At 38.4% G+C, this 22218-nt stretch overlaps 1 protein-coding gene across 1 annotated transcript in view; it reads right to left on the reverse strand.

Moving 5' to 3' along the window:
* MYO1D (myosin ID) overlaps positions 1 to 22218 on the reverse strand; it is a 361825-nt gene that overhangs the window by 39477 nt on the left and 300130 nt on the right. The window contains exons 19-21 of the mRNA XM_053699796.1: positions 21643 to 21732; positions 19392 to 19505; positions 16802 to 16959 (exon numbers count right to left, since the gene is read on the reverse strand). Of these exons, the coding sequence (XP_053555771.1) occupies positions 16802 to 16959; positions 19392 to 19505; positions 21643 to 21732 (362 nt within the window). The remainder of the gene's footprint in view (positions 1 to 16801; positions 16960 to 19391; positions 19506 to 21642; positions 21733 to 22218) is intronic.

Consider the following 22218-nt stretch of genomic DNA (forward strand, 5'->3'; position numbering starts at 1 on the left):
ATAAGAACTCCTGAACGTGTCACACACTGAACTGCGTGACTCTGGATCAGAATACACTGCGCAGCTTCCTGTCACACAATCATCGTGGGTGTTGCGCAAAACTATCCGGAAAAAATAAAATAGAAATGCCGGTCCTATACAATAACCGTGAAATCATATAGCCCAAAAAAAGTACAGCAGTACCCCAGCGTCTCGCCCATAGCACCTATAATCAGCAACTGATAGGAGAACCCTCTTAAAATAAAGAGTCCATGTCCCCCAAGTCCCAGCATGACTGCTAGCAAACGTGCCGGTTAGCATGAGCATGTGAAACCTATTATACTGTTCAAAAGGGGAGCCCTCCTAAATAGAGCCCATGGTCCCCACAAATAACAAATAAGTGCATAGTCGATTCTGAGATAATATGGCCCAGAAATAAAGACTGCACTTACCTCACTGCTGTGCGACAGCATGAATGTTCCCACAGGATCCAGAGGACTGTTCCCTCCAAGAGCCCTGCAGACACAGATAGGGCCTTAGTTAATATCTGCTAATACCATCACCATCAGAAGGGCAGCAATCAGTATGGGAGGCGCAGTGAGAGTTATGTCCCACCAGTTCCCATTGCTTTAAAGCCACCTGTAGCTCTACTCTAGAGGCTCACAAGGAATACGGCTACACCCTATAATAAAATAGCACTCACTGGTACCATTTTAAATATAAAAAACTCTTGACTGAAGAATCTAAACTAACACCTCACTTTACCTCTTCCTATCACTAACACAGGCAAAGAGAATGACTGGAGTGGGTGGGAAGGGAGGAGCTATATATACAGCTCTGCTGTGGTGCTCTTTGCCTCCTCCTGCTGGCCAGGAGGCGTAATCCCACAAGTAAGGATGAAATCCGTGGACTCATTGTGTCTTTAAAAAGAAATATCCAATTTCCCCCCAAAAAGTTTCAGGAATGGGAAAAAATGCTTATATGAAAAACCAAAAGCAAATAACATAGCCCTCTATAACAAAAGAAAGCAGAGAGCAAGAGAGGGAGAGACTTAATCTAACAAACATTTTGGTGCCAAAAATTACGCCAAAAAAGATGATGCAAAATTCTGAGAAAAAAAACTTTTAGCGCCAAGGTTAACAGGAAATGACACAATTCGCGTCATAACAGGCGCAACTTCACTCAAAAATATGTGCAGCAAAAAAGACGCAAGAAATTACGTGACTCGCGTCACAACAAATGCAACCTTCGCGCCAAAAAAATTTGACGCAATAAATAGGAGTATTTTGCGCCATTGCGAGCCTAATTTGCCCGCGAAAATTTGAAAAAACAAGACTAAAGTTACAACTAGCTGAAACTTCAGGTAAGAAAAAAATATACTAAATTTCTCCCAAACATAATTTTCCATGCTGAAACTGTTAGACTGCAAAGGGAAATAAACATAGACCTGACTCATGGCAAATATATGCAATATATATTTAAAACTTTAAACCACATATAGCAGACAGCAAAACCAGTACTGAAACATATCAGCAGAGGTAATGGTAGAGGAGTATAATGTCAATCTGTAAAGGGAGGTGGCAGATGAATCCCCACAACCGAATTTACAGAGAGCCTTAGAATAGATTTCCAATAGGTGAAAACATGGCATCATTATGCAAATACTTCATCACATCCCTCAGACAAACACTGTACTTTGAGAGGAATTGGGCTTCAAAATGCTTAGAAATCAAGAACGACTTGCTTCACCATTCTCCAACGAGGGCAAAGTTTGTAAAACTGAAGTATGAGTGAGGTGGGAGGTGTATTTATAGGCATTTTGAGGTTTGGGAAACTTTGCCCCCTCCAGGTAGGTATGTATATCCCATACGTCACTAGCTCATGGACTCTTGCCACTTACATGAAAGAAAATTATTTATGTGAATGAGCCTGGGCGGGTTTTTCCCCCCACAAAAGGTGGCAACACAACAATCCGTGACATCGATAACAAAAACTAGTCTTCAGGGACTAGTATTCTGATGCAATTTTTTTTTAAATTGAGGACACAGTAGTGCTGCAGAATATACTTGTACAGAACATATTTTACATGGTGTATAACCTGAGCCCATACTCTCATTAGTGGCTGAGACATGGAAACACACAGTCTACTCGTTAGTACTTAGAGATCTACTAGTAGTTCCCAATCAACCTATATATAAATTATCACTTCATATTATCACAAATGTCTTTTTCCCCCAGCCACCATGCTATTCTACAATAAAAAGACACCTACAATGTATACTGTATATTGGCTTTACAGACCAATTTTGACAGAAATACAATAGACAAACATATCAGGAGCAAAGTTTCATTAGGCACAGGTTCCTACACAGAGGGCCCAAGCAGAATGTTACAGGTTACATGCTGGGTACAGATCCCTGTTTTGAAAAACAAATTGTCCTGGTACCATTGCCTGCTGAATGCAATATCCATTGTAAATCATGTTTACATAAATATGCTGCTGCTACACCTTGCAACAGTCCCAGTCAATATGAAATGATGACCATATTAATAATCTAAAATCTTTGGGATTCTCAACTTCCAGAAGAAATTCACCTACATATTCAAACAAAGCATAGTGCAGTATTTTCAATGCACTTTATAGTACACACATAGAAACATACTTACAAGAAAAATCGCATATCCATGCTGTTCTATGTGAACAGCGGTCTCTGAACACATCTTAAGTGATCCTACACTCCAACATTTCTGATGTGGCGTCTTCTATGAAAGCTCATAAGTGATCCTGGTAGTGTATCTTTGTTTGCTGTTTGTGGGCTAATATAGAAAAAACTACCACAATTTGGAGCTTTACAGCAGGACATTTCAGTTCAGTTTGGGAGCTTTTCTTAAGCATGGATCTAAAGTGAATAAATCACTCCCCATTCCTATTTCATTTTTAATTATTACATGTGTATTCTTCCTGCACATACATATAAATCTCACAACTCATAAGTCCTAAAAACAGCCATTGTTTAAATTTAACTATAAATATAAATCAGATATGCACACTACATATTCTAAAATAACCCACAATCCATATTAAAAAAAGAAAAATGTTTATTTAAAGGGACACTGAACCCAATTTTTTTCTTTCGTGATTCAGATAGAGCATGCAATTTTAAAAGCAACTTTCTAATTTACTCCTTTTATCAAATTTTCTTCGATCTCTTGCTATCTTTATTTGAAAAAGAAGGCATCTAAGCTAAGAAGCAAGTCATTTTTTGGTTCAGAATGCTGGACAGCACTTGTTTATTGGTGGGTGAATTTATCCACCAATCAGCAAGAACAACCCAGGTTGTTCACCAAAAATGGGCTGGCATCTAAACTTACATTCATGTTTTTTAAATAAAGATACCAAGATAATGAAGAAAATTTGGTAATAGGAGTAAATTAGAAAATTGCTTAAAATTGCATGCTCTATCTGAATCACGAAAGAAAAAATTTGGGTTCAGTGTCCCTTTAATCAAAATGCACAAAAAATGACTGTCAGGGTACCTGTGAAGTAACCATAAATAAATTACAGATGTATCATAGAATCTAATATTTCATTTTTAGCTAAAATCTCATTTGACATGAATTGTGTGGGCTGTAGCCATAACAGACCAAACCCCCCTTCTTCTTGGTTACACAGGAAAGAACAAAAGATTTAGCTTTGCAGCTCACAGCTCCGCAGGGGATAGCAAACAGGGACCTGATAATCAACCAAGCCAGCATACATCATATGATGTTGGAGACAAATGTCTGTAACAACCTCTTTGAACATCACTAAAGCCATAATATAGTAATTAGCACAGACCTGTTAATTGCCCCTAAACTAACTAAATACACATAAGGCATTTGAACTTGTTACCTACAGCACATGAGAAACTAGATCTCAGATAAAGAAATTGTGTCTAAATCGTCATAATATTTTAAAATTCACAGATCATATTTAAAACATCTGTATATATATATATATATATATATATATATATATATATATAACTGCATTGGTATATATAAATATTGACCCATTTATTTTTCAAGATAAACACATTTTTCTTTGTTTTACAGAAACCTAATGAACATTACAAAGGAGAACTTATGTGAAGATGAGATTTCTAAATAAGATGTTATGAATTGACATATATATTTCATTGATTGATACTACTAGTCCTTCATAAAAATGCAACTTTTAAGGCATTTTCTAAAATATGATAAGTAATGTACTCAAGTTTCATATTAAAATAATCAGAGAAAATGTCCTTATATATTACCATATGTACTGAACACATACGGCTAGATTTAGAGTTTTGTCGGTAACGACCCGCGTAGCTAACGGTGGCTTTTTTCTGGCCGCACCTTTTAAATAACTCTGGTATTGAGAGACCACATAAAGGCTGCGTTAGGCTCCAAAAAAGGAGCGTAGAGCATATTTAACGCAACTTCAACTCTCGATACCAGAGTTGCTTACGGACGCGGCCAGCTTCAAAAACGTGCTCGTGCACGATTCCCCCATAGAAAACAATGGGGCTGTTTGAGCTGAAAAAAAAACCTAACACCTGCAAAAAAGCCGCGTTCAGCTCCTAACGCAGCCCCATTGTTTGCTATGGGGAAACACTTCCTACGTCTGCACCTAACACTCTAACATGTACCCCGAGTCTAAACACCCCTAACCTTACACTTATTAACCCCTAATCTGCCGCCCCCGCTATCGCTGACCCCCTGCTCCGTAAACCGCCGCTACTTACATTATCCCTATGTACCCCTAATCTGCTGCCCCTAACACCGCCAACCCCTATATTATATTTATTAACCCCTAATCTGCCCCCCACAACGTCGCCTCCACCTGCCTACACTTATTAACCCCTAATCTGCCGACCGGACCGCACCGCTATTATAATAAAGTTATTAACCCCTAATCCGCCTCACTCCCGCCTCAATAACCCTATAATAAATAGTATTAACCCCTAATCTGCCCTCCCTAACATCGCCGACACCTAACTTCAAACATTAACCCCTAATCTGCCGACTGGAGCTTACCGCTATTCTAATAAATGTATTAACCCTTAAAGCTAAGTCTAACCCTAACACTGACACCCCCTTAAGTTAAATATAATTTAAATCTAACGAAATAAATTAACTCTTATTAAATAAATTATTCCTATTTAAAGCTAAATACTTACCTGTAAAATAAATCCTAATATAGCTACAATATAAATTATAATTATATTATAGCTATTTTAGGATTTATATTTATTTTACAGGTAACTTTGTATTTATTTTAACCAGGTACAATAGCTATTAAATAGTTAAGAACTATTTAATAGCTAAAATAGTTAAAATAATTACAAAATTACCTGTAAAATAAATCCTAACCTAAGTTACAATTAAACCTAACACTACACTATCAATAAATTAATTAAATAAAATACCAACAATTATCTACAATTAAACCTAACACTACACTATCAATAAATTATTTAAATATAATATCTACAAATAAATACAATGAAATAAACTAACTAAAGTACAAAAAATAAAAAAGAACTAAGTTACAAAAAATAAAAAAATATTTACAAACATTAGAAAAATATTACAACAATTTTAAACTAATTACACCTACTCTAAGCCCCCTAATAAAATAACAAAGCCCCCCAAAATTAAAAAAAATGCCCTACCCGATTCTAAATTAAAAAAGTTCAAAGCTTTTTTACCTTACCAGCCCTGAACAGGGCCCTTTGCGGGGCATGCCCCAAAGAATTCAGCTCTTTTGCCTGTAAAAAAAAACATACAATACCCCCCCCAACATTACAACCCACCACCCACATAACCCTAATCTAACCCAAACCCCCCTTAAATAAACCTAACACTAAGCCCCTGAGGATCTTCCTACCTTATCTTCACCCTGCCAGGTTCACCGATCCGTCCTCGGAAGTCTTGATCCAAGCCTCGGAAGTGATGATCCAAGCCCAAGCGGGGGGCTGAAGAGTGACGTCCATCCTCGGGCTGAAGTCTGGATCCAAGCGGCGACTGAAGAAATCCATCATCGGGCTGAAGTCGGAAGTCCATCATCGGGATGAAGTCTTCTATCAAGCCGCATCTTCAATATTCTTTCTTCTTGAGCGGAACCATCTTCTTCCAAGCCGACGCGGAACATCCTCTTCAACCGACGACTAGACGACGAATGACGGTTCCTTTAAATGACGTCATCCAAGATGGCGTCCCTCGAATTCCGATTGGCTGATAGGATTCTATCAGCCAATCGGAATTAAGGTAGGAATATTCTGATTGGCTGATGGAATCAGCCAATCAGAATCAAGTTCAATCCGATTGGCTGATCCAATCAGCCAATCAGATTGAGCTCGCATTCTATTGGCTGTTCCGATCAGCCAATAGAATGCGAGCTCAATCTGATTGGATCAGCCAATCGGATTGAACTTGATTCTGATTGGCTGATTCCATCAGCCAATCAGAATATTCCTACCTTAATTCCGATTGGCTGATAGAATCCTATCAGCCAATCGGAATTCGAGGGACGCCATCTTGGATGACGTCCCTTAAAGGAACCGTCATTCTTCAGTTGGACGTCGTCGGAAGAAGATGGGTCCGCGCTGGAGGTCTTCATGATGGAGCCGGATGAAGATAGAAGATGCCGCTTGGAAGAAGATGGTTGCCGGTCCGGATCTACTCTTCTTCCCGGATAGGATGAAGACTTTGGACCCTCTTCTGGACTTCTTCAGCCGTCGGATGATGGATGTCTAGCCCCCGCTTGGGTTGGATGAAGATATCGGAGCCAGGACGGATCGGTGTGATACCCGGTGAGGTGAAGACAAGGTAGGAAGATCTTCAGGGGCTTAGTGTTAGGTTTATTTAAGGGGGGTTTGGGTTAGATTAGGGGTATGTGGGTGGTGGGTTGTAATGTTGGGGGGGGTATTGTATGTGTTTTTTTACAGGCAAAAGAGCTGAATTTCTTGGGGCATGCCCCGCAAAGGGCCCTGTTCAGGGCTGGTAAGGTAAAAACAGAATTTATGCTTACCTGATAAATTACTTTCTCCAACGGTGTGTCCGGTCCACGGCGTCATCCTTACTTGTGGGATATTCTCTTCCCCAACAGGAAATGGCAAAGAGCCCAGCAAAGCTGGTCACATGATCCCTCCTAGGCTCCGCCTTCCCCAGTCATTCGACCGACGTAAAGGAGGAATATTTGCATAGGAGAAATCATATGATACCGTGGTGACTGTAGTTAGAGAAAATAATTCATCAGACCTGATTAAAAAACCAGGGCGGGCCGTGGACCGGACACACCGTTGGAGAAAGTAATTTATCAGGTAAGCATAAATTCTGTTTTCTCCAACATAGGTGTGTCCGGTCCACGGCGTCATCCTTACTTGTGGGAACCAATACCAAAGCTTTAGGACACGGATGATGGGAGGGAGCATATCAGGTCACCTAGATGGAAGGCACCACGGTTTGCAAAACCTTTCTCCCAAAAATAGCCTCAGAAGAAGCAAAAGTATCAAATTTGTAAAATTTGGTAAAAGTGTGCAGTGAAGACCAAGTTGCTGCCTTACATATCTGCTCAACAGAAGCCTCGTTCTTGAAGGCCCATGTGGAAGCCACGGCCCTAGTGGAGTGAGCTGTGATTCTTTCAGGAGGCTGCCGTCCGGCAGTCTCATAAGCCAATCGGATGATGCTTTTAAGCCAAAAAGAGAGAGAGGTAGAAGTTGCTTTTTGACCTCTCCTTTTACCAGAATAAACAACAAACAAGGAAGAAGTTTGTCTGAAATCCTTTGTAGCCTCTAAATAGAATTTTAGAGCACGAACTACATCCAAATTGTGTAACAAACGTTCCTTCTTTGAAACTGGATTCGGACACAAAGAAGGCACGACTATCTCCTGGTTAATATTTTTGTTAGAAACAACTTTCGGAAGAAAACCAGGTTTAGTACGCAAAACCACCTTATCTGCATGGAACACCAGATAAGGAGGAGAACACTGCAGAGCAGATAACTCTGAAACTCTTCTAGCAGAAGAAATTGCAACCAAAAACAAAACTTTCCAAGATAATAACTTGATATCAACGGAATGTAGGGGTTCAAACGGAACCCCCTGAAGAACTGAAAGAACTAAATTGAGACTCCAAGGAGGAGTCAAAGGTTTGTAAACAGGCTTGATTCTAACCAGAGCCTGAACAAAAGCTTGGACATCTGGCACAGCCGCCAGCTTTTTGTGAAGTAAAACAGATAAAGCAGAAATCTGTCCCTTCAAAGAACTTGCAGATAATCCTTTCTCCAAACCCTCTTGAAGAAAGGATAGAATCTTAGGAATTTTTATCTTGTTCCATGGGAATCCTTTAGATTCACACCAACAGATATATTTTTTCCATATTTTATGGTAGATTTTTCTAGTTACAGGCTTTCTAGCCTGAACAAGAGTATCAATGACAGAATCTGAGAACCCTCGCTTTGCTAAAATCAAGCGTTCAATCTCCAAGCAGTCAGTTGGAGTGAGGCCAGATTCGGATGTTCGAACGGACCTTGAACAAGAAGGTCCTGTCTCAAAGGTAGCTTCCATGGTGGAGCCGATGACATATTCACCAGATCTGCATACCAAGTCCTGCGTGGCCACGCAGGAGCTATCAAGATCACCGATACCCTCTCCTGTTTGATCCTGGCTACCAGCCTGGGAATGAGAGGAAACGGTGGGAACACATAAGCTAGGTTGAAGCTCCAAGGTGCTACTAGTGCATCCACTAGAGTCGCCTTGGGATCCCTGGATCTGGACCCGTAGCAAGGAACCTTGAAGTTCTGACGAGACGCCATCAGATCCATGTCTGGAATGCCCCACAATTGAGTTATTTGGGCAAAGATTTCCGGATGGAGTTCCCACTCCCCCGGATGAAATGTCTGACGACTCAGAAAATCCGCTTCCCAATTTTCCACTCCTGGGATGTGGATTGCAGACAAGTGGCAGGAGTGAGTCTCCGCCCATTGAATTATCTTGGTCACTTCTTCCATCGCCAGGGAACTCCTTGTTCCCCCCTGATGGTTGATATACGCAACAGTCGTCATGTTGTCTGATTGAAACCTTATGAATTTGGTCTTTGCTAGCTGAGGCCAAGTCTTGAGAGCATTGAATATCGCTCTCAGTTCCAGAATATTTATCGGGAGAAGAGATTCTTCCCGAGACCAAAGACCCTGAGCTTTCAGGGGTTCCCAGACCGCGCCCCAGCCCACCAGACTGGCGTCGGTCGTGACAATGACCCACTCTGGTCTGCGGAAGCTCATCCCTTGTGACAGGTTGTCCAGGGTCAGCCACCAACGGAGTGAATCTCTGGTTCTCTGATCTACTTGTATCGTCGGAGACAAGTCTGTATAATCCCCATTCCACTGACTGAGCATGCACAGTTGTAATGGTCTTAGATGAATTCGCGCAAAAGGAACTATGTCCATTGCCGCGACCATCAAACCTATTACTTCCATGCACTGCGCTATGGAAGGAAGAAGAACAGAATGAAGTACTTGACAAGAGCTTAGAAGTTTTGATTTTCTGGCCTCTGTCAGAAAAATCCTCATTTCTACGGAGTCTATTAATGTTCCCAAGAAGGGAACTCTTGTTGACGGGGATAGAGAACTTTTTTCTACGTTCACTTTCCACCCGTGAGATCTGAGAAAGGCCAGGACAATGTCCGTATGAGCCTTTGCTTGTGGCAGAGACGACGCTTGAATCAGTATGTCGTCCAAGTAAGGTACTACTGCAATGCCCCTTGGTCTTAGCACCGCTAGAAGGGACCCTAGTACCTTTGTGAAAATTCTTGGAGCAGTGGCTAATCCGAATGGAAGTGCCACAAACTGGTAATGCTTGTCCAGAAAGGCGAACCTTAGGAACTGATGATGTTCCTTGTGGATAGGAATATGTAGATACGCATCCTTTAAATCCACCGTGGTCATGAATTGACCTTCCTGGATGGTAGGAAGAATTGTCCGAATGGTTTCCATTTTGAACGATGGAACCTTGAGAAATTTGTTTAGGATCTTGAGATCTAAGATTGGTCTGAAGACAATTGAGACCTGTGGAACCTTCCCCTCAGGGGTAGCTCCTTGAATTCCAGAAGATAACCTTGGGAGACTATTTCTAGCGCCCAAGGATCCAGAACATCTCTTGCCCAAGCCTGAGCGAAGAGAGAAAGTCTGCCCCCCACCAGATCCGGTCCCGGATCGGGGGCCAACATCTCATGCTGTCTTGGTAGCAGTGGCAGGTTTCTTGGCCTGCTTACCTTTGTTCCAGCCTTGCATTGGCCTCCAGGCTGGCTTGGTTTGAGAAGTATTACCCTCTTGCTTAGAGGATGTAGAACTTGAGGCTGGTCCGTTTCTGCGAAAGGGACGAAAATTTGGTTTATTTTTAGCCTTAAAAGACCTATCCTGAGGAAGGGCGTGGCCCTTACCCCCAGTGATATCTGAAATAATCTCTTTCAAGTCAGGGCCAAACAGCGTTTTCCCCTTGAAAGGTATGTTAAGCAATTTGTTCTTGGAGGACGCATCCGCTGACCAAGACTTTAGCCAAAGCGCTCTGCGCGCCACAATAGCAAACCCTGAATTTTTCGCCGCTAATCTAGCTAATTGCAAAGTGGCGTCTAAAGTAAAAGAGTTAGCCAATTTAAGAGCGTGAACTCTGTCCATAATCTCCTCATAAGAAGAATCTTTATCGAGCGACTTTTCTAGTTCATCGAACCAGAAACACGCTGCTGTAGTGACAGGAACAATGCATGAAATTGGTTGTAGAAGGTAACCTTGCTGAACAAACATCTTTTTAAGCAAACCCTCTAATTTTTTATCCATAGGATCTTTGAAAGCACAACTATCTTCTATAGGGATAGTAGTGCGTTTGTTTAGAGTAGAAACCGCCCCCTCGACCTTGGGGACTGTCTGCCATACGTCCTTTCTGGGGTCGACCATAGGAAATAATTTCTTAAATATAGGGGGAGGGACAAAAGGTATGCCGGGCCTTTCCCATTCTTTGTTTACAATGTCCGCCACCCGCTTGGGTATAGGAAAAGCTTCGGGGGGCCCCGGGACCTCTAGGAACTTGTCCATCTTACATAATTTCTCTGGAATGACCAAATTGTCACAATCATCCAGAGTAGACAACACCTCCTTAAGCAGAGCGCGGAGATGTTCCAATTTAAATTTGAATGTAATCACATCAGGTTCAGCTTGTTGAGAAATTTTCCCTGAATCTGAAATTTCTCCCTCAGACAAAACCTCCCTGGCCCCCTCAGACTGGTGTAGGGGCATGTCAGAACCATTATCATCAGCGTCCTCGTGCTCTTCAGTATTTTCTAAAACAGAGCAGTCGCGCTTTCGCTGATAAGTGGGCATTTTGGCTAAAATGTTTCTGATAGAATTATCCATTACAGCCGTTAATTGTTGCATGGTAAGGAGTATTGGCGCACTAGATGTACTAGGGGCCTCCTGTGTGGGCAAGACTGGCGTAGACGAAGGAGGGGATGATGCAGTACCATGCTTACTCCCCTCACTTGAGGAATCATCTTGGGCATCATTTTCTCTAAATTGTTTGTCACATACATCACATCTATTTAAATGAGAAGGAACCTTGGCTTCCTCACATACAGAACATAGTCTATCTGATAGTTCAGACATGTTAAACAGGCATAAACTTGATAACAAAGTACAAAAAACGTTTTAAAATAAAACCGTTACTGTCACTTTAAATTTTAAAATGAACACACTTTATTACTGAATATGTGAAAAAGTATGAAGGAATTGTTCAAAATTCACCAAAATTTCACCACAGTGTCAAAGCCTTAAAAGTATTGCACACCAAATTTGAAAGCTTTAACTCTTAAAATAACGGAACCGGAGCCGTTTTTATATTTAACCCCTATACAGTCCCTGGTATCTGCTTTGCTGAGACCCAACCAAGCCCAGAGGGGAATACGATACCAAATGACGCCTTCAGTAAGCTTTTTCTATGTATCTGAGCTCCTCACACATGCATCTGCATGCCTTGCTTCCCAAAAACAACTGCGCATTAGTGGCGCGAAAATGAGGCTCTGCCTATGATTAGAGAAGGCCCCCAGTGAAAAAGGTGTCCAATACAGTGCCTGCCGTTTCTTTAACATAATTCCCAAGAATAAAATAACTCCTCAAAGCTATAAACTATTAAAAATGCTTATAAATCAATCGTTTTAGCCCAGAAAAATGTCTACCAGTCTTTAAAGCCCTTGTGAAGCCCTTTATTCTTATTTAATAAAAATGGCTTACCGGATCCCATAGGGAAAATGACAGCTTCCAGCATCTTGTTAGAAATGTGTCATACCTCAAGCAGCAAAAGTCTGCTCACTGTTTCCCCCAACTGAAGTTAATTCCTCTCAACAGTCCTGTGTGGAAACAGCCATCGATTTTAGTAACGGTTGCTAAAATAATTTTCCTCTTACAAACAGAAATCTTCATCTCTTTTCTGTTTCAGAGTAAATAGTACATACCAGCACTATTTTAAAATAACAAACTCTTGATTGAAGAATAAAAACTACATTTAAACACCAAAAAACTCTGAGCCATCTCCGTGGAGATGTTGCCTGTGCAACGGCAAAGAGAATGACTGGGGAAGGCGGAGCCTAGGAGGGATCATGTGACCAGCTTTGCTGGGCTCTTTGCCATTTCCTGTTGGGGAAGAGAATATCCCACAAGTAAGGATGACGCCGTGGACCGGACACACCTATGTTGGAGAAAGAGCTTTGAACTTTTGTAATTTAGAATAGGGTAGGGCATTTTTTTATTTTGGGGGGCTTTGTTATTTTATTAGGGGGCTTAGAGTAGGTGTAATTAGTTTAAAATTGTTGTAATATTTTTCTAATGTTTGTAAATATTTTTTTATTTTTTGTAACTTAGTTCTTTTTTATTTTTTGTACTTTAGTTAGTTTATTTAATTGTATTTATTTGTAGATATTGTATTTAATTCATTTATTGATAGTGTAGTGTTAGGTTTAATTGTAGGTAATTGTAGGTATTTTATTTAATTTATTTATTGATAGTGTAGTGTTAGGTTTAATTGTAACTTAGGTTAGGATTTATTTTACAGGTAAATTTGTAATTATTTTAGCTATTAAATAGTTCTTAACTATTTAATAGCTATTGTACCTGGTTAAAATAAATACAAAGTTACCTGTAAAATAAATATAAATCCTAAAATAGCTATAATATAATTATAATTTATATTGTAGCTATATTAGGGTTTATTTTACAGGTAAGTATTTAGCTTTAAATAGGAATAATTTATTTAATAAGAGTTAATTTATTTCGTTAGATTTAAATTATATGTAATTTAAGGGGGTGTTAGGGTTAGACTTAGCTTTAGGGGTTAATCCATTTATTACAGTAGCGGTGAGATTAGGTGTTAATAATTGAAGTTAGGTGTCGGCGATGTTAGGGAGGGCAGATTAGGGGTTAATACTATTTATTATAGGGTTATTGAGGCGGGAGTGAGGCAGATTAGGGGTTAATAACTTTATTATAGTAGCGGTACGGTCCGCTCGGCAGATTAGGGGTTAATAAGTGTAGGCAGGTGGAGGCGACGTTGAGGGGGGCAGATTAGGGGTTAATAAATATAATATAGGGGTCGGCGGTGTTAGGGGCAGCAGATTAGGTGTACATAAGTATAACGTAGGTGGCGGTCGGCAGATTAGGGGTTAAAAATATGTAATCGAGTGGCGGCGATGTGGGGGGACCTCGGTTTAGGGGTACATAGGTAGTTTATGGGTGTTAGTGTACTTTAGAGCACAGTAGTTAAGAGCTTTATGAACCGGCGTTAACCCAGAAAGCTCTTAACTACTGACTTTTTTCTGCGGCTGGAGTTTTGTCATTAGATTTCTAACGCTCACTTCAGCCACGACTCTAAATACCGGAGTTAGAAAGATCCCATTGAAAAGATAGGATACGCAATTGACGTAAGGGGATCTGCGGTATGGAAAAGTCGCGGCTCAAAAGTGAGCGTTAGACCCTTTCCTGACTGACTCCAAATACTGCGGTAGCCTAAAACCAGCGTTAGGAGCCTCTAACGCTGGTTTTCACGGCTACCGCCAAACTCTAAATCTAGGCCATAGTGTATTGATATCAGAAAATAGTTAGTATATTAAATATAAAATTAAATGATATAGTTTACTGTTAGCAGTATTAAAAATGAAACTGCATTTCTGGTTATCTGCTACCCCCTAATGGATTAAAACTGGTATGACATCCAAACAAATTAACTATTGGAACACATGCAGAGCAAGATGAGCCAATGAGAGACAAGCTCAGAGGGCAAGTGGAAAGACAGCTTCCGTGGTGCGCATCCCAATTTCACCAATGATTAGAATAAAAAGGGGTGGGATATATCAAGTGATATAATCCCATGCAAGAGAAAAGAAAGGTCTTTTTTGGCTGCTGAATTTTGACTGACAAAGTGTTGCCTTGGAATCCAGTCTCTATAAAGCAACCCTGGGCCTAACTTTCATCCATCTTGCAAAAATACCTCTTAATTTATGAGGTGAAATTGGACTTATTGGAGAAAGCTGCGATACTCAATTGGTTGATGTAGTAACGTATAGCAGTGACTATAAATTAATATTTTAAAGCAAATACATTCATTGTTGTTACAGTAATTGAAGCTAGTAATTTAAAGAGCACAAGTGGTATTTTAAGCTTATGTTCATAGTCCTATGTAGTTTAACTATTCATTATTGCTAAATAATTTATTTGCTAGATAAAGGTCCTTTGTATTTCATATTTCTAAGTCAGGCCTATTATTGTAAATAAATCTTTCTGATGTGCATTAAGTTATTTGCAACTATATATATTTTAGAACTTGCCTTAATTATAGCTAAAAAAGAGTTTATTTCAGCTCAGATAAATTGGCTGTTAAAGCATCTTGTTATATTGTTTAACTAAGCACTGGTTAAGTTAGAGATCCATACTCTGGTATTTCATTGTGGTATTTTAAATGCGACTGATTTTAATGCAATTCACTGTGAATAAAGTATATTGTAAAGGTGCATCTTTTATGATCTTTGTAAGGATCTTATAACAGCAAAAATGTGTGTTTCATCTGATTCATAATCTGGTTTCTATAAATATAATTCAATGTGTTTATAAATTTTAACTAATCTAAAGAATTTAGGAATTTGTATTAATTTTAATTGTTTTGTATATACATTTTAATTGGGGGTTTGTTTTAAAGAATAATAACAAATAAATTGTATTATAACCCTGCTATATACTGACATGACCAACAATAAAAAATATTGAAATAAATATAAAATCAATACTCTATCCTAAAACATTTTTTAAAAACGGTTATACACCAATAAATACAAGATCCAATTAACAATCAAGATAATACGCTACAATGTACATGTGGTTTCCACTATGTGGGTGAAACGTAAGAGAAATCATTAAAGAGCACCCCATGGAGACTGATTGAAGGGATCACCATATCATTTATAAACACTTTAAAGAACTATACATGGGTAATACAAAAACATGTTTCATATATAGTAATATAAAAAGTTGAGAAGGATTGGAGAAGAGATTATGAGAAAAAAACTCCTTCTACAGGAAGGATGTTGGATTTGTCAATACAAATTCACGTTACTTCAGAAATTAGTTTATTTTTTAAAACATATTGTGTTTTTAGAATGGTGGTAATTTTAGAAGATGTATTGTGCACATATATATATATATTTGATATACAGAAGTGTGCTCAATTGAGTATATCTAATACAGTCACTATAGGTTGATATATTGAGTGAGAAAGGCCCCATACTGAGCTGGAATTATAAATTATATATTTATATATCTGTAACAGCAAACAGCAGTTTTACTATCAGGATTATGGCATGTCATAGTGCACAAAGAGTGGAGTGTACTTATATGGCAACAAACCTTAGAAGGGAAAGCAAACACCTTGTAATTACAATATTTTCCTGCAGTCTTACAATAAATTAACATACTAGTGTAAATTTTTGGAGTGCATTAACACAATTTTACTTAAGTTTTTTCCTATAGCCAAACATTACCCGCTACGTAAGTTATTTAGAGATGCCCAAAGACTTTTTACTAAAATACTGTCATTGCCTAGCAAAATCATAGGAACAGATATGTAGTTAGGCTTGTGAAATCTGCAGTGTGCACTTCCAATTCTCAAAAGTGGAAACCCCACAATTTTCAGACTTAAATTATAGAAATAATCAAATGAAAGTATATTGCAAAGGTTTTTTGTATAATAAAAGACTAGCGTTATGGATTGTTAATGCAGAGATTGTTTCAAGATGGTTTCACACTAATTTCAAAATAATTTATTTTTGGAGCATGTCTAGATATGGGCTTTTATAAGAAACCAATTGTTTTTAGTGTAATCTGCAGCAGTACAATCCTGAATTTCACTTGCTAGTTCATAAGAGGACTAAACTGAAGGCTAACCGATCCCTGCGCAGAGGAAATGAGCTGGTATGGTTAGACCTGGCAAAGGTCTTGAGGGTACAAGACCAGACAAAGGTGTTACAAAATAGTCAAATAGAAATTGGAACTCTAAAAAATAAAGATGCAGAGAACAGTGAATGAAAAAAGAGAAATAGGCAGGAATGTGAAGGGGAGAGGACAAGAGCAAAAATCATGGTTACGAGTGGGGTAGACAAGGGGAGGTAAAAGAACAAAGCTATGAGTAAAAATGATGGAGTGACAGCTGAAATACTATGAATGGTCACAGTGCCTTCTCACTAAACACCTTGCATTTCACTCACCTCTTGAAGTGGTTAGCCAAAACGCCAACCAGCTCCCCTACAAGGCTCTCATTTTGGGCCTGCCCAATAGAGTCCAGACACACAATCAGGTCTTTGTGATCCTTTGTGTGGAAGACCACAAGCTGATCCTTTCCATTTGTCACACTGATGCCGGATACCTGGAGGGGAAAATAAGAAGAGGCCAGTGTTAGTGGTCACAGAGGACATCTGAGTAAAGACCATTAATTCACTAGGACTATTGGTTTTCTACCCAAAAGCACAGCGTCTAGTACATTATCTCATGAAGCCTGTTTATTTTACACAGTGTTGACTGCTATACACTTTATATGAGTCTCCTTGTGCAAATCCAGAATTAAATGTCTGGGACAAGATTCAGTCTCTGTCTCACAGCTAACATTACTTTTCCTTCATTGCTCTCTATTTTCCACAGAATTAAATTCAAAATCTTGATATCTGCTACTCCCATTCCACTCCCTTTGAATCCTTTTCATATAGCTATCTTTAGCCTCAACTACCTCATGTGTACCCTGTGCTTTTTACCTGTTCTCCTGCATATGTTTTCACTGTAATTCTCCAATACCTTTTTTCTCCATTTTAAATCATCCATGTTGGGTGCCTTGTTGTCCTTCTCGTATCTGTGCTATAATTCTCTCTACTTCAGCTAGTCTAATGTCTCTACAACTGACTATCTCAACTTACCCTGTCTTACAGGCAGAAATCAATGTCAGTTCTTCCCTGTTTACAAATTGTACTGCCACTGCACCAACAGGAGCATGCAAATACATATACCGCATACTCTGGTGGGATTTTAAATCAGTAATGGCAAAATGCAATTTAATGTCACAAATTTGCTAAAAAAAAATCCATCAATCATGAAAGGTTTTGATTTTAGCCCTTAATTAAAAAGAGCTTAACACAATTTTTATGGTAGGTATGAGCTGAACAAAGCATAAGCCCATCAGATGAGTTGGAAATAAACCATTGTATGTTGCTATGGCATTACAGTCTAGTGTCAGTGTCTAGGATAGGGGTCCAGAACAACCTTATATTTATCCACAAATTGAGTACACTTTCAAACTAAAATGGTAAAACATACCTAATTGAACATCTTAAAGAGGATTTGTTTTAAATGTTTTACAGCTTACAGAATTTTCATGTCAAGGTTTTTGTCATGTACGTGGAAGCTTATCCCTGTTAACAAACATAACTCTGACAGTTGTTCCTATCAACCAATGAGTAATGTATATTTTCGTATTGCATATATAGAATATATTTTTTTTTTAACCTCTTGCGGCAAAGGTAAATGGATTTCCATACTGTATCTTTACACATTTCAGATATACCTATTGACTTATTACTTTTTTCAATCAAATACCAAGGTGTATGGCTCCTTCTCTGGCCTTGTGTATTGACTACTACATTACACACAGTGATTATTTACAATATAACAAGTTACTCAGTGACCTTTCCTTGATATTTCTAGATGGTCAAATACTGTGTATGGACAGTTTGTATATTTAATTCATTTAATATCTCTCCTATTTAAACATGTATAATATTACTTATTTTCAACCATTTGAATTCAGTTTGTATTTTGTGTCCTGTACAACTCTACCTCGTATGGTTGCACAGATAAAATTATATAAATTAAAGCATATGTGAAAAGAACAAAAAGTAGAGAGGAGAGAAATAGGATGAAAATACATGACAATAATAGGGATAGAAAATGAGACTAATAACTGAGTACAGAAAAGAAAGAATATTGGGACATAAAAAGAAGATATGAACAAGAAGGCATAAAAGGTGAGTGAAAAAAGTAGGAATAAACAATATGTGACTAAAAGAAAGAAGGAAGAGAGAGAATAAAGCAAATAAAAAGATACATGATGACAGAGGGAGAACAAAAAGAATAAAATGTGAAATAAAAATGGCGTGCACAGACAGGGAGAGGATTGAGTGGAGATAATAGGATGGTATGCTTGACCACTCATAAGCTGGTCCTGTATCCATAGAGGTTACTATGGTAACCCATCCCCCATGTAGTTGTCATGGCAATGTGATTCTTTTGGATGAAGATGTAAAGCCCCGCTGCAAAATCCAGTAATGCTGATTTCAGCTATCCCCCGCATGTTTCTATTATGCTTGAATCACTCTTGCTACCTTCCTCATGCTTTATTTTCACTCCCCCTCAGACTCTCCAAAAGGCAGCCACCTATACAGACAAGGGATTTGTCCCTACACCTAGGGGGTGATAAAGTGACATTGACAGGAGATAACAAGTGCCCATATGCTCTGCACCCCCCCCCCCCTTCTCAGAGTGACACAGTTAGTTATAGCACATTTTCCTTTCCTCACTTGGACTGATATAGATACCAGTATCTATACTGAGGGTTAGCAAGTAAACAAGGATTTTATGGTCTTATTATGTGTCCCTGCCCATAGACAGAGATGCAGGCAGACAAGTAAACTTTCCGTACCCTACCGGATGACATAGAATTCTGTACCTATCGCTCACAATAAGGGACAAAGGCACACTGGATCTCATTCTAGTCAGTCCATTGACACACTCTGTGCACCCTGTCTCACTTACATTATAAAGTGGTGTGCTGCTCATCACTTTATACTGTTTTTCCGGATCCATCTTGTACAAGTGGCGGTCTGTGATAAAGATGGCGCGGTCTTCTACCTTATTAAATCTGTTCACCTAAAATGAAATGACACAAGTCACCCACCAGAAACTAACAATGGCAAAACCCAGAGTCCAACACCCTAACAAACACACAATTTTACTATAGTCAGTGCACGTTCTTGTATATTTTTAAAGCACCATTAAATACAAAAGAAAAGCATTAAGCCACAAGTGCATAATAAAAAAGACAATGCAAATAGATTACTCTGAATTTTAAAAGAACAGATGTTGTTTCTGACAAATTTCCAAATTTACTTAAAGGGACATTATACACATTTTTTCTTTGCATAAATGTCTTGTAGATGATCTATTTATATAGCCCATAAAGTTGTTTTTTTAATATAGTTTTGCTTATTTTTAAATAACATTGCTCTGATTTTCAGACTCCTAATCAAGCCCCAAAGTTTTAGGAGAATACTGATGTATTCCTCCTCCAGCTTGCTGCTGTTTGTGTAAAGGCTTTTCATATGCAAAAGAAGGGGGAGGGGGTAGTGTCTTATTTCTTACTTGCAGTGGGCTTTCCAGCTGCCTTTTCAACAGAGCTAAACTGAGAGCTTCTAAGTAAGTTTTAAATAGTTGTATACTAGATTTTTATATCAGTATAAGTGCATCTTATTCTTTATAGTAGTGTCTATTACATGCAGTCATATGACAATTGTTGTATACTGTCCCTTTAAATTTGTCAGCCCCCTGTATCATTCAGACTCATAAATGTATACAATGTTAACTCTTAAACATGCTTACTAGTAGCCGGTACCTTAGAAAGTATGAATATGAAAAGAATGTGTACAATTTGGTAATGGAAATAAATTGGAAAGTCTTTAAAAGGGATAGGAAAAAAAATTAAACGTGCAAGAATCAGATAGCGCGTGCAATTTTAAGACACTTTTGAAGTCACTCCTTTTTTTAAAAGGGGCTTTTTTCTCTTGGTACACACAAATCCTACCCTAGTGCGAGCTAGCTGGTGATTGGTGCCTGCATACATTTGTCGCTAGATGTGTTCAACTAGCTGGCAGTAGTGCAGTGATGCTCCTTCAGTAAAGGATAACAAGAAAATAAAGCATTTTTAATAATAAAAGTAAATTTGAAAGTTGTTTAAAATTGTATGTTCTATCCGAAACATGAATGGTATTTTGGGGGTTTCCTGACCCTTTAAACCTGCATCATGAAAGTTTAATTTTTACTTTAGTGTCCCTTTAATCGCTTCATCGTTAATAAAAATTTGGCTCATCTTAACTTTTACTCTATGGAACTTGTACTTAGCTTAAATGTGATCATAAAGTTAATTTACGATTGCAATTCCTCAGAATGATATGAAATAAATTATACGTCAAGAAATGATTCATTCTTATAGACTGTTGGTAATTGTTGGAAGCAGCTACCAAACATAAACACAAATAGAGACAGTCTACAGACCAGAAACCCCATAAACATCAACAAGAGACAGACACCCAGAAGAGACCAACTCCGATAAGAACAGAGGAAAATAACCAGAAACGTAACACAGGAGGTTAAAGGGACAGTCTAGGTCAAAATAAACTTTCATGATTCAGATAGAACATGTAATTTTAAACAATTTTCCAATTTACTTTTATCACCAATTTTGCTTTGTTCTCTTGGTATACTTAGTTGAAAGCTTAACCTAGGAGATTGATATGCTAATTTCTTAGACCTTGAAGGCCACCTCTTTTCAGAATGCATTTTAACAGTTTTTCACCACTAGAGGGTGTTAGTTCACGTATTTCATATAGATAACACTGTGCTCGTGCACGTGAAGTTATCTGGGAGCAGGCACTGATTGGCTAAACTGAAATCTGTCAAAAGAACCGAAATAAAGGGGCAGTTTGCAGAGGCTTAGATACAAGATAATCACAGAGGTTAAAAGTATATTAATATAACTGTGTTGGTTATGCAAAACTGGGGAATAGGTAATAAAGGGATTATCTAAAAATTCTGGTGTAGACTGTCCCTTTAATGCCCTTTTTACAGAAGAAACCCACAAAAGACCACGAACAGAGCCCACTACCCTCAGAAACTCTTCAGTTATTAAACAAAGCTGCCAATCACAAGAAAAAACAGACTGTGTATTTGTTACCCTAGCAAAGATATGGTTTCAAATCATGACCCCCCCAATCCAGTGTTAGAGCTGTACCTTGCGCACGTGGATTGAAAACAGAGCTTGCATGTACTTGTCTTTCCTCTGCAGCTCATTAGCCCGAGACACAAATAAGTTCTGATTGTTCTGAAATGAGAATGTGATTTTTTTTAATTAAATTAAACAAACTAAATGATACAGAAAATGACCAATAAACATTCAGATAAACAAAATAGTCTTAAAATACAGTTAAACATAAAGCGTTATACAATGGTAGATTTTTAGCTGTTTTTTTTGTTTTGTTTTTGATATAACATTTGTTTGTTTTTTTTTTTACAAAATTTTTTAGTATTCACAAAAAATGTAATTGTTACATACATAGAATAAACATATTTTTGAAACAATATTTTGTTTTGTGTATTATTTTAGTTTTGTCTCAGAAATCATCCAAACAAATAGTCCAAACTGCTGGATAAGTTGAACTTTAAATCTGGTTATCAAAAGGGGATAACAACTAAATTTCGATTTGAGAAGTCCCATTGTGAATGTTCTCAACTTTCATCTCGTAGTCAGTCCATGAAAAAATGAGATGACGTGAGTAGTTATCCATGAACTAGTCAGACATACCTCCTT

This window comes from Bombina bombina, chromosome 1, assembly GCF_027579735.1.
Source record: "Bombina bombina isolate aBomBom1 chromosome 1, aBomBom1.pri, whole genome shotgun sequence".
NCBI classification, from domain to species: Eukaryota; Metazoa; Chordata; class Amphibia; order Anura; family Bombinatoridae; genus Bombina; species Bombina bombina.